At 45.7% G+C, this 14,029-nt stretch overlaps 1 protein-coding gene across 3 annotated transcripts in view; it reads left to right on the top strand.

The window, feature by feature from the left end:
• Positions 1-14,029, top strand: part of LOC110532223 (TOX high mobility group box family member 2) — a 121,441-nt gene that overhangs the window by 62,751 nt on the left and 44,661 nt on the right. For all 3 annotated transcript variants that reach the window (XM_021615929.3, XM_021615930.3, XM_021615931.3), the window contains one exon: positions 13,648-13,707. In XM_021615929.3, the coding sequence (XP_021471604.2) occupies positions 13,648-13,707 (60 nt within the window). The remainder of the gene's footprint in view (positions 1-13,647; positions 13,708-14,029) is intronic.

The following is a 14,029-nucleotide window of genomic DNA, read 5'->3' as shown; positions in this document are numbered from 1 at the left end:
AATAACAGCAACCAACAGCAATCTCTCTCCCTGTTTCTCTCTCACTCCATCTCTCATACATGCTCTCCCTCACTCTCCCTGTCTCTCTCTCTCTCTCTTTTTCTCTCCACCACATGTCACACTGGGAAACATTGCAAGTGGCGGTCCCTGCTGAACAATTACCATGCAAAGCAATCCAAATTGAGATGTTTCCCGAAAACATGTGTGTAATTACTGCTTAATGAGCCCCTTGTCTGAGCCGAATGCACAATTAGACCGGAAATGGGGAAGCACTGCCGGGGCCCACTGGAGAGGGAGGGGGAGAGAGCGGGAGGGAGGGGGAGAGAGCGGGAGGGAGCGGGAGGGAGGGAGGGGGAGAGAGCGGGAGGGAGGGGGAGAGAGCGGGAGGGAGGGGGAGAGAGCGGGAGAGAGGGGGAGAGAGCGGGAGGGAGCGGGAGGGAGGGGGAGAGAGCGGGAGGGAGGGGGAGAGAGAGAGAGTGAGAGGGGTTTCTGCAGTGAATGTGGAGTAATGGCTGCGCTGATAGCATTCTGCCGAGGATAAATTGGCATTTTAAAAGGGAGAGAGGCAGCGCAAGGAGAGCTAGAAGAGCAGAGAAAAATCCTTACATTGGAATATATGTGCAGCCATGTTGAACCACAAAATGGCTGACCTTTCTCTGTTGTACTGGGGCCTTTTGGTGGTTGATTGGTAGTCGGTTGGATTCAATTTGAACGTCAGATATCGTCCCAAGTCAGTGTTGAAAAGACAAGACTGTGACTACACAGATAAAGACTTACATTTTGTATCCATTTTTCAAAAGAAGAGGGTAAAAGGATCTAAAAATTGTTGTATTTGTTGACTGTACTATGAGACCTGACATGAGACCAGACTGAGTCTCTTCCAGCCTCACCTCTTTATGTAACTGCCGACTACAGTGGTTTTTGATAGATGAAATTCAACTCATATGTTGATGTACTGGAGAGGCTTTCATGAAACAATTATATCACCCCGTACCGCTCATTGATCAAGGTATTGTACACATAATGTATGTTGTGCAGTTTTGAAAGGAGATAGGCCAATGATTTCACCAAGCTAAATGTCTGAACATATCATACCTATTCAAAGTGAACAGAATATAGGTGCTTGGCATTTAAACTGTTCTCGCCATAATATATACTTGGTCTTTTACCAAATAGGGATATCTTCTGTATACTGGCTCAATAATAATAATAAATGCAATGAACTTTTAACAAGGTGCTCCAGGTGACTACCTCATGAAGCTGGTTGAGAGAATGCCAAGAGTGTGCAAAGCTGTCATCAAGGGGAAGGGTGGTTACTTTGAAGAATCTAAAATATATATTGATTTGTTTAACACTTTTTTGGTTACTACATGATTCCATATGTGTTATTTCATAGTTTTCAATATTATTATTATTATTATTCTACATTGTAGAAAATAGTTTTTTTTAAATAAATACAAAATTATAATATTAACTTGAATGAGTAGGTGTGTCCAAACTTTTGACCCCCAAAATGAATTATGATTGTGTTTCGTGCCATGCTAAAATGTGTTAAATATATTATTGGAGACAAGAAACTGAGGTGTCATAAAGACATCTTATTTATGTGTCTGGGTGGTGAATCTATAGGGACGAATATTAATGTTTATTAGAATAAGCAAGTCGATCCTCACAAGGTTTCCTTGAGATGCATCATTAACCAACCCTTGCTTCGGGCCACTGCTCCTTTCCCAGTCATTACTAGCAATAATTTGGTGTAAATTGTGAATCCCTCTCTTTCTCTCCCTCTCCTTTTCTCTGTATCTTTCATTCTCCCTGGCCGTGTCTGAAATCCATGTTGCCTACTACTTACTAAAACTGCATATTGTGTACTGATCAAACAACGTACTATTTAGAACACACTGTTTAGTAAAAAATTGTATGCAGTAAGCTACAAATATCAACATGCGTCATCTAATGTGGAATTGCGTTGTTTCCCGCCATTCATTCATTTTGGTACAGCACGTCCCCTAATCTGATCATGGTTATGAATAGATTATTCTCTTCCTCAATAGCATGCAGTGAATTTGGAGTGGATGACAACCGAAACAGTATGACTTCCGGCGCCGACAGAGATGGCCGCCTCGCTTCGCGTTCCTAGGAAACTATGCAGTTTTTTGTTTTTTTACGTGTTATTTCTTACATTGGTACCCCAGGTCATCTTGGGTTTCATTACATACAGTCGAGAATAACTACTGAACATAAGAGCAGCGTCAACTCACCATCAGTACGACCAAGAATATGACTTTCGCGAAGCGGATCCTGTGTTCTGCCTTTCACCCAGGACAACGGAATGGATCCCAGCCAACGACCCAAAAAAAACGACTTCGTAAAAGGGGGAAACGGAGCGGTCTTCTGGTCAGACTCCGGAGACGGGCACATCGTGCACCACTCCCTAGCATACTACTCGCCAATGTCCAGTCTCTTGACAACAAGGTTGATGAAATCCGAGCAAGGGTAGCATTCCAGAGGGACATCAGAGACTAACGTTCTTTGCTTCACGGAAACATGGCTCACTGGAGCGATGCTATTGGAGTCGGTGCAGCCAGCTGGTTTCTCCACACATCGCGCAGACAGAAACAAACATCTTTCTGGTAAGAAGAGGGGCGGGGGCGTATGCTTCATGGTTAACGTGACGTGGTGTGATCATAACAACATACAACATACTCAAGTCGTTCTGTTCACCTGATTTAGAATTCCTCACAATCAAATGTCGGCCGCATTATCTACCAAGGGAATTCTCTTCGATTATAATCACAGCCGTATATATTCCCCCCCAAGCAGACACATCGATGGCTCTGAACGAACTTTATTCGACTCTGTGCAAACTGGAATCCATTTATCCGGAGGCTGCATTCATTGTAGCTGGGGATTTTAACAAGGCTAATCTGAAAACAAGACTCCCTAAATTTTATCAGCATATCGATTGCGCAACCAGGGCTGGAAAAACATTGGATCACTGCTATTCTAACTTCCGCGACGCATATAAGGCCCTGCCCCGCCCTCCTTTCGGAAAAGCTGACCACGACTCAATTTTGTTGATCCCTGCCTACAGACAGAAACTAAAACAAGAAGCTCCTGCGCTGAGGTCTGTTCAACGCTGGTCCGACCAATCTGACTCCACACTCCAAGACTGCTTCAATCACGTGGACTGGGATATGTTTCGTATTGCGTCAGACAACAACATTGACGAATACGCTGATTCGGTGAGCGAGTTCATTAGAACGATTGATGGCAGCATTCGCGTGAAACTGAAAGCCCGAACCACTGCTTTTAATCAGGGCAAGGTGACCAAAAACATGACCGAATACAAACAGTGTAACGATTCCCTCCGCAAGGCAATCAAACCAGCTAAGCGTCAGTATAGAGACAAAGTAGAATCTCAATTCAACGGCTCAGACACAATAGGTATGTGGCAGGGTCTACAGTCAATCACGGATTACAAAAAGGAAACCGGCCCCGTCACGGACCAGGATGTCTTGCTCCCAGGCAGACTAAATAACTTTTTTGCCCGCTTTGAGGAAAATACAGTGCCAGTGACACGGCCCGCAACTAAAACATGCGGACTCTCCTTCACTGCAGCCGACGTGAGGAAAACATTTAAATGTGTCAACCCTCGCAAGGCTGCAGGCCCAGACGGCATCCCCAGCCGCGCCCTCAGAGCATGCGCAGACCAGCTGGCTGGTGTGTTTACGGACATATTCAATCAATCCCTATCCCAGTCTGTTGTTCCCACATGCTTCAAGAGGGCCACCATTGTTCCTGTTCCCAAGAAAGCTAAGGTAACTGAGCTAAACGACTACCGCCCCGTAGCACTCACTTCCGTCATCATGAAGTGCTTTGAGAGACTAGTCAAGGACCATATCACCTCCACCCTACCTAACACCCTAGACCCACTCCAATTTGCTTACCGCCCAAATAGGTCCACAGACGATGCAATCTCAACCACACTGCACACTGCCCTAACCCATCTGGACAAGAGGAATACCTATGTGAGAATGCTGTTCATCGACTACAGCTCAGCATTTAACACCATAGTGCCCTCCAAGCTCGTCATCAAGCTCGAGACCCTGGGTCTCGACCCCGCCCTGTGCAACTGGGTACTGGACTTCCTGACGGGCCGCCCCCAGGTGGTGAGGGTAGGCAACAACATTTCCACCCCGCTGATCCTCAACACTGGGGCCCCACATGGGTGCGTTCTGAGCCCTCTCCTGTACTCCCTGTTCACCCACGACTGCGAGGCCACGCACGCCTCCAACTCAATCATCAAGTTTGCGGACGACACAACAGTGGTAGGCTTGATTACCAACAACGACGAGACGGCCTACAGGGAGGAGGTGAGGGCCCTCGGAGTGTGGTGTCAGGAAAATAACCTCACGCTCAACGTCAACAAAACTAAGGAGATGATTGTGGACTTCAGGAAACAGCAGAGGGAACACCCCCCTATCCACATCGATGGAACAGTAGTGAGAGAGGGAGGGTAGTAAGAGAGGGTAGTAAGTTTTAAGTTCCTCGGCGTACACATCGCAGACAAACTGAATTGGTCCACCCACACAGACAGCATCGTGAAGAAGGCGCAGCAGCGCCTCTTCAACCTCAGGAGGATGAAGAAATTTGGCTTGTCACCAAAAGCACTCACAAACTTCTACAGATGCACAATCGAGAGCATCCTGTCGGGCTGTATCACCGCCTGGTACGGCAACTGCTCCGCCCACAACCATAAGGCTCTCCAGAGGGTAGTGAGGTCTGCACAACGCATCACCGGGGGCAAACTACCTGCCCTCCAGGACACCTACACCACCCGATGTCACAGGAAGGCCATAAAGATCATCAAGGACAACATCCACCCGAGCCACTGCCTGTTCACCCCGAGAGACTGAAGAGACTGAAAAACAGCTTCTATCTCAAGGCCATCAGACTGTTAAACAGCCACCATTAACATTGAGTGGCTGCTGCCAACACACTGACTCAACTCCAGCCACTTTAATAATGGGAATTGATGGGAAATGATGTAAAATATATCACTAGCCACTTTAAACAATGCTACCTAATATAATGTTTACATACCCTAGCCTATGCCGCTCTGTACCATCACTCATTCATATATCTTTATGTACATATTCTTTATCCCCTTACACTGGTGTCTATGTCTATAAGGTAGTAGTTTTGGAATTGTTAGCTAGATTACTTGTTGATTATTACTGCATTGTCGGAACTAGAAGCACAAGCATTTCGCTACACTCGCATTAACATCTGCTAACCATGTGTGACAAATAAAATTTGATTTGATTTGACATCCTGGCATTTAAAACATACTACATTTTTTGAAATTTCACACACTATGAAACATTATATTTTCGCATCCCAAAAATGCCTACTATTTAGAACGCAAGTATTGGTATTCGAACACAACCCGTCTCTCCCTGTCTCTCTCTCGCTCTCTTTCTATCGCTCTGTCTGTAGTAACTCATCTATCTACTGTATCTACAGTGCCATTTTCTGTCAACGATCTTCACAAAATACTCTAATGTCAAAGTGGATTTAAAAAAAACGTTTATAAAAAAAAAAGACAAATAAAACATGAATATATCTTAGTTAGATAAGTATTCAACCCCCTGGGTCAATACATGTTAGAATCTCCATTGGTAGTGATTACAGCTGTGAGTCTTTCTGGGTAAGTCTCTAAGAGATTTCCACACCTGGATTGTGCAACCTTTGCCCATAGTTTTTTTTCAAAATTCTTCAAGCTCTGTCAAATTGGTTGTTGATCATTGCAAGACAACCATTTTCAGGTCTTGCCATAGATTTTCAAGCAGATTTAAGTCAAGACTATAACTCGGCCACTCAGGAACATTCACTGTCTTCTTGGTAAGCAACTCCAGTGTAGATTTGGCCTTGTGTTTTAGGTTATTGTCCTGCTGAAAGGTGAAATAATCTCCCAGTGTTTGGTGGAAAGCAGACTGAACTAAATTTTCCTCCAGGATTTTGCCAGTACTTAGCTCCAGTCAGTTTATTTTTTATCCTTGTCAGAGTCGTGTGTATAGGTGGCAGGGAAGTCAGGCGCAGGAGAGTCAAACGGAGTGTAAAATGGAGTCTTTTAATGAATGTCCACGTAATACTCCATAACACTAATAAGAAATGAATATAAACAAACATGGGTACGAGGAGCCGTCGCGCACCTATACAATAAACACAACACTGACAATAAACAATCTCTGACAAAGACAGGAGGGGAAACAGAGGGTTAAATAGACAACATGTATTGAATGGGATTGAAAACAGGTGTGTGGGAAGACAAGACAAAACCAATGGAAAATGAAAAATAGATCAATGATGGCTAGAAGACCGGTGACGTCGAACGCCAAGCACCGCCCGAACAAAGAGAGGCAGTCGTGACAGTACCACGCCCCTGACGCGCGGCTCCAGCAGCTGCCTCGGGGACGACCCGGAGGGCGAGGTGCAGGGCGATCCGGATGGAGAAGGTGGAATTATTTTAACATGGAAGGATCTAACACGTGTTCCAACGGAACCCAGCATCTCTCCTCCGGCCCGTACCCCTCCCAGTCCACGAGGTACTGAAGGCCCCTCGCCCAACGTCTCGAATCCAAAATGGATCAAACAGAGTACGCCGGTACCCCCTCGATGTCTAGAGGAGGCGGAGGAACATCACGCACTTCAGCCTCCTGGAGCGGGCCAGCCCCACCGGCCTGAGGAGAGACACATGGAACAAGGGGTTAATACGGTAATTAGTGGGCAGTTGTAACCTATTCATTCAGAGATCCTCACTGAACTTCTGGAGAGAGTGAAAAAGTAAAGGGGCTGAATAATTTTGCACGCCCAATTTTTCAGTTTTTGATTTGTTAAAAAAGTTTGAAATATCCAATAAATGTCGTTCCACTTCATGATTGTGTCCCACTTGTTGTTGATTCTTCACAAAAAAATAAGGTTTTATATCTTTATGTTTGAAGCCTGAAATGTGGCAAAAGGTCGCAAAGTTCAAGGGGGCCGAATACTTTCGCAAGGCACTGTAACATACCTCGTTCACTCTCCTCAGGACTTTAAACGTTCCCACAAACCGCGGACCCGTGGCCAGGGCCCCGTGCCCAGGGCACGAACTTCGCCCACTCCCCCGGCACGTCCTGGCAATAAGACCGCAGAAACCTACCCACACCCTGGTTAACTCTCTCCACCTGCCCATTACTCTCGGGGTGAAAACCTGAGGTAAGACTAACCAAGATCCCCAGACATTCCATGAACGCCTTCCAGACCCTTGATGTGAACTGGGGATCCCAATCAGACACTATATCGTCAGGCACCCTATAGTGCCGGAAAACGTGTGTAAACAGGGCCTCTGCAGTTTGTAAGGCCGTAGGGAGACCGGGCAAAGGGAGGAGACAACAGGACTTCGAAAACCGATCCACAACGACCAGGATCGTGGTGTAACCCTGTGAAGGTGGAAGATCAGTCAAAAAAATCCACCGACAGGTGCGACCACAGCCGTTGAGGAACGGGTAAACGTTGTAGCTTACCTCTGGGCAGGTGTCTAGGAGCCTTGCACTGGGCGCACACCGAGCAGGAGGAAACATAAATCCTCACGTCCTTAGCTAAAGTGGGTCACCAGTACCTCCCATCAAGACAGCGCATCGTCCGACCTATCCCAGGATGACCAGAGGAGGGTGACGTGTGAGCCCAATAGATCAATCGGCCGCGGACAGCAGACGGAACGTACAGACGACCAGCTGGACACTCAGGGGGAGAGGGCTCTGCACGTGACGCCCGCTCAATGTCCGCGTCCAGCTCCCACACTACTGGCACCACCAAACACGAAGCTGGGAGTATGGGAGTGGGATCCATGGACTGCTCCTCTGTGTCATACAGCTGAGACAATGCGTCTGCCTTGAAAGAGAAAGAAAGAGTAAACACAAAACGAGTGGAAAAACATGGCCCACCTTGCCTGGCGAGGATTCAGTCTCTTCGCCTGCTGGATGTACTCCAGATTGCGGTGGTCAGTCCAGATGAGAAAAGTGTGTTTAGCCCCCTCAAGCCAATGCCTTCACTCCTTCAAGGCTTTTACGACAGCTAACAGCTCCCGGTCCCCCACATCATAGTTTCGCTCCGCCGGGCTGAGCTTCTTCGAAAAGAAAGCACAGGGGCGAAGCTTCAGTGGCGTACCCGAACGCTGAGAGAGCACTGCTCCTATCCCAGCTTCGGATGCGTCCACCACCACTATGAATGGCAAAGAGGGATCCGGATGAGCCAACACAGGCACCGAGTTAAACAGAGTCTTCAGGTGTCCAAAAGCCCTGTTCGCCTCAGCCGACCACTGCAAGTGCACCGGGCCCCCCTTTAGCAGTGAGGTAATGGGAGCAGCAACCTGACTAAAACCCTGGATAAACCTCCGGTAGTAATTGGCAAACCCTAAAAAACGCTGCACTTCCTTTACCGTAGTTGGAGTCGGCCAATTACGCACGGCTGAAATGCGGTCGCTCTCCATTTCCACAGTGGAAATCCGATGCCCTAGGAAGGAGATGGATTGTTGGAAGAACAAACATTTCTCAGCCTTGACATATAGATCATGCTCCAACAGGCGACCAATCACCCTGTGCACCAGGGACACATGCTCGGCGCGTGTAGCGGAGTATATCAGAATATCATCGATATACACCACTACACCCTGCCCGTGCAGGTCCCTGAAGATCTCATCTACAAATGATTGGAAGAGTGATGGAACATTAATCAACCCATATGGCATGACAAGGTACTCATAATGACCTGAGGTGGTGCTAAATGCCGTCTTCCACTCATCACCATTCCCGAATACGCACCAGATTGTACACACTCCATCCTTATTTTTCACAAAAAAGAAACTCAAAGAGTTGGGGTGGGGTTATGACAAGCTAACCAGGGTAGGCCTAGCACCACAGAATACGTAGGAGAATCAATAGGGGAAAGACTAATCTTCTCCTTGTGACCCTCCTGCGTTATCATACACAAAGGTGCGGTGACCTCCCTGATAAACCCTGACCCTAATGGTCGACTATCTAAGGCATGAATAGTGAAAGGCATATCCACAGAAACAATAGGGATCACTAAACTATGAGCTGAATTTTTATTAATGAAATTCCCAGCCGTGCCTGAATCTACTAGCGCCTTATACTGGGAATGCAGGGAAAAATCCGGAAAAGTGACAGAGACAAACATTAGTGCAACAGAGGGCTCTGGATGAGAATGGTGCCTACTCACCCGGGGTGATGCCAGAGTGCCCTGCCTGCCTTCTCTAGTCCCAGAGGAACCAACCCGGTACCGACCAGCAGTGTGCTCTCTGCGACCATAGATGGTGATTGAGCGGGAACCCCCTCTGGTCTCCCTGCGCACCAGCCCTCCCAATTCCATAGGTTCGGGAGAGAGGGTGCGGGAGGATGGAACAACCAGACCCCGATCTAGACGTCCACAAGTAGCCAGCCTGATGGACATGTCCACCAGCTGGTCGAATGTGAGGGTGGTGTCTCTACAGGCCAGCTCCCGACGGACGTCCTCGCTTAGACTACAACAGTAAGGGTCGATCAGGGCCCTGTCGCTCCATCCAGCGCTGGCAGCCAAGGTCCTAAACTCCAAAGCAAACTCCTGTGCACTCCTCGTCTCCTGCCTCAGATGATAGAGGCGCTCGCCCACCGCTTTGCCTTCGGGTGGATGGTCGAATACTATCCGGAAATGGCGGGTGAACTCCTCAAAATGGTCCAACGCCGCATCCTCCTCTCTACACACAGCGCTGGCCCACTCCAGGGCTTTCCCGGTGAGGCATGAGACGAGGGCGCAACTCTTCTCACGGTCCGATGGTACTGGGGAGACCGTGGCCAGAAACAAGTTCAGTTTAAGGAGGAAACCCTGGCAGCCGGCAGTATCTCCGTTGTATCCCGTGGGTAGGGGTAAATGGATCTTGTTCGGTTCAGGAGGGGAAAAAGCGTTCAGGGGAGATCCCGGTTGTGGTAGTGGAGGCGCTGGAGAAACTCCCTGTCTCTCCAGCGGTCCATATTCTTGACAATGCGATTCATGACGGAGCTCAAACAGTCAATCTCCTCCGCTTGTTCCCGGACGCATTCCTCCACCTCCATGAGCGTGTCCTCTCCTGCTGACTTCATATTTTTATGGTCAGAGATTCTGTCAGAGTTGTGTGTATAGGTGGCAGGGAAGTCAGGCGCAGGAGAGTCAAATGGAGTGAACAAGGAGAGGCAACGACTTCGGTAGAAGTCGTGACAATCCTGAAAAACTCCCCAGGCCTTAACAATTATAAGCATATACATAACATGATGCAGCCACCACTATGGTGGAAAATATGGAGAGTGGTACTCAATAATGTGTTATATTGGATTTACCCCAAACATATCACTTTGTATTCAGAACAAAAAAGTGAATTGCTTTGCCACATTTCTTGTAGTATTATCTTAGTGCCTTGTTGCAAACAGGATGCATGTTTTAGAGAAAAAAAAATTCTGTACAGGCTACCTTCTTTTCACTCTGTCAATTAGGTTAGCATTGTGGAGTAACTACAATGTTCTTGATCCATCCTTAGTTTTCTCCCATCACAGCCATTAAACTATGTAAATGTTTTAAAGTCATCATTGACCACATGGTGAAATCCCTGAGCGGTTTCCTTCCTCTCTGGTAACTGAGTTAGGAAGGACGCCTGTATCTTTGTAGTGACTGGGTATATTGAAACCCCATCCAAAGTGTAATTAATAACTTCACCACGCTCAAAAGAATATTCAATGTCTGCTTTTTGTGTTTTTACCCATCAACCAATAGGTGCCCTTCTTTGTGAGGCATTGAAAAACCTCCCTGATCTTTGTGTTTGAATCTGTAGGGACCTTACAGATAATTGTATGTGTGGGCTACAGAGATGAGGTATTCATTAAAAAATCATGTTAAACACTATTATTGCACACAGAGTGAGTCCATGCAACTTGTGACTTGTTACACACATTTTTAATCCTGAACATGTTTAGGCTTGCCATACCAAATGGGGTTGAATACTTATTGAATGAAGACATTTCATATTTTCCTTTTTTATTAATTCCACTTTGACATTATGGGGTATTGTGTGTAGGCCAGTGAAAAAAATCTCAATGTAATCAATTGAAATTCAGGCTGTAACACAACAAAATGTGGAAAAAGTCAAGGGGTGTGAATACTTTCTGAAGGCACTGTATCTATCACATCTTTCTCTCTCTCTTTATCTACCACTCTCCCCTCTTATGAAATAGTTTTTAATGTCTTCCATTGTGGGTGTTTTCGTTCACCCTGAATTGTATCCATTAGTGCTCTCAGGACATCATTTCTTAGCTAATTGTAGTGGCCCATTTGTGTTCCCTGATATTTTTCTTCTGTTTATCTAGGTAGTAAACCTTCAGTCCATGTCTTCTGGCTCGGAAAATACCACACACCGAATCGCCATGTATCTCCACATCTCCGGAATTTGAAATGGAATGCTGTCTAGTTTGATCATGTTTTCATTGCGGTCTGTCTGTTCCATTTTACACAGCGCTAGGTGATATGCGCTATGCAAAGAATGACTTTTGTCAATAAACAAGAAAACATTGGCTCTTCTTCATGTCTTTCAGCACTTCCACAGCAGTTTGAGAGCTGGCGTTGATATGTGTCTATGAACTTTCTGTATTACCCGATGGGCGGTGAGGTCACTGTCAAGGTTTATCAAACCGCTTCACTACAGAGCTGAGTGCTATGGAGAGTCCAAGGTTGCACAGGGAATATATTTACATTCCCTTCTGTTGGGCAATAACACTTTTTTCACCATCACAATTGCTACCATCTTATTCTTTTGTAGTGTTCTCAGTTTGGGCTTTGTGAACTTTCCCAATTCTTAAAAGATGAGTCTATAGATGACTATCGTCACTGGTGTAAAGTACTTAAGTAAACATACTTTAAAGTACTACTTAAGTAGTTTTTGGGGGTATCTGTACTTTACTGTTTATATTTTTAACTACTTTTACTTCATTACATTCCTTATGAAAATATTGTACTTTTTACTCCATACATTTTCCTTGACACCCAAAGTAATCATTACATTTTGAATGCTTAAATTGTCCAATTCACACACTTATCACAGAACATCCCTGGTCATCGCTACTGCCTCTGATCTGACGGACTTTCTAAACACACATGCTTTGTTTGTAAATTATGTCTGAATGTTGGAGTGTCCCACTGACTGTCCTAAAAAAAAAAAAATGTAAATGGTGCCATCTACTTTGCTTGATATAAGGAATTTAAAATGATTTTGAATTTTACTTTTGATACTGAAGTATATTTTAGCAATTACATTTACTTTTTATACTTAAGTATATTTTAAACCAAATACTTTTAGATTTTTACTTCTACTTGAGTCATTTTCTATTAAGTTATCTTTACATTTACTCAAGTATGACTATTGGGTACTTTTTCCACCACTGCCTTTGTGATTGAGCACACAACCATCAATCTTTCCTCAGATAGGCAGGACGATTCCAACTTAATAGTAGTACTGATCTAGAATCAGGTCCTCCCTGTCAATGTAATCTTATTAATTTTGAACAAAAATGCTAAACTGATCCCAAATCAGCACTCCTAATCTGAGATGCTTGATATATCTGGCCCAGAGCCCTTAAACGGGCCTCTGAGTATCTTTCCCAGGGGTTGTTAAGTAGTGACCAGTCAGTTAAGCAAACCATAGCAACATACTGAGTTAAAACCAGTTTTAGGCATTTAGGGCCATATCATAACATTCTGCCATGCAATCTGATAGGCCAAGAGGCGTGCGAAGCCTTGGCTTTGTCTCATACGTACTGTATGAGCACAGCAGTTCTAAAACCACAATGACTCACGCCCCCTTGTGTATTAATCCTTTATTAAAACATACTTGTTGTGTTTTGGCATTGCAGGAAGTGTTCTCTCCATGACTAGAACACTCCTTATTACCTACCTGTGAGAGACATGGATCACCTAACTTCAACAGCACTCGGACATGCACGCACACAGAGACAGTGTACACACATGCACGCGCGCGCACACACACACACGCGCGCACGGTATGAACAACCCCACAGGGGAAGCCCAACGGGCTCACTCGGCTCAACTAATTACCGCCCCACTGACGAACAGTAATTACCGAAGCCACCGCAACGAGGTTTAGTGAATGTGACAAAGTCATTAGACTCACGCTCCTTGCCTCCCGTAGAGCCATCACTACTTCTCTTTGCTTATTTATAAAATCATTTTTTACCCCCTTTTTTAATTCCCAATTTCAATCTTGTTGTCTCATCGCTGCAACTTGGGAGGCAAAGGTCAAGTCATGCGTATTCAACACTTGCACGCTTAACCCGCAGCAATGTGTTGGCGGAAACAACGTTCAACTGACGACCGAATGCTGGGCCAATTGTGCGACACCCTATGGGACTCCCGATCACGGGCCGGTTGTGACAGAATGGGATGGAACCTGGGTCTGTAGTGACGCCTCTAGCACTGCGACGCAGTACCTTAGACCGCTGCACCACTCTGGAGGACTGCTATCTTGCTTATTATTCACACAATGTTTTTATTTTCTTTTTCTGTTCACAGTTTGATGGTGACAACATGTACATGAATGACAATAACCAGGAGTTTCGGTCACCAAGCCAGGTGAGTAGTCCGGTCCAAGGTTCATCCTAAAGGTTATACCTCCATTATGGTCAAGAGACATTCTCTTTGTGGTGATTAGGGGACTTAACATAAGCATTCAAATATCTATTAGCGAAGTATGGAAAGCACAAACAAAGGAATGATACTGATTCAGTGCAACTACCCCGCTGGGGGTCATCCATGCTGTAGTTCTCTTCTAGAAACATTCAATACGTTTGTTAAACACCAATAATGCCACCCGAAAGGTTGCCCTAACTGCTTATTTATTGTGTAGTTCTTAGGTAGTTCCCAAAACCCATAGCTGTGTGACCTACTCCAGGTA

Source organism: Oncorhynchus mykiss, chromosome 9, assembly GCF_057628025.1.
Source record: "Oncorhynchus mykiss isolate SJ-2025 chromosome 9, ASM5762802v1, whole genome shotgun sequence".
NCBI classification, from domain to species: Eukaryota; Metazoa; Chordata; class Actinopteri; order Salmoniformes; family Salmonidae; genus Oncorhynchus; species Oncorhynchus mykiss.
This window is presented reverse-complemented; position numbering and strand designations above follow the sequence as displayed.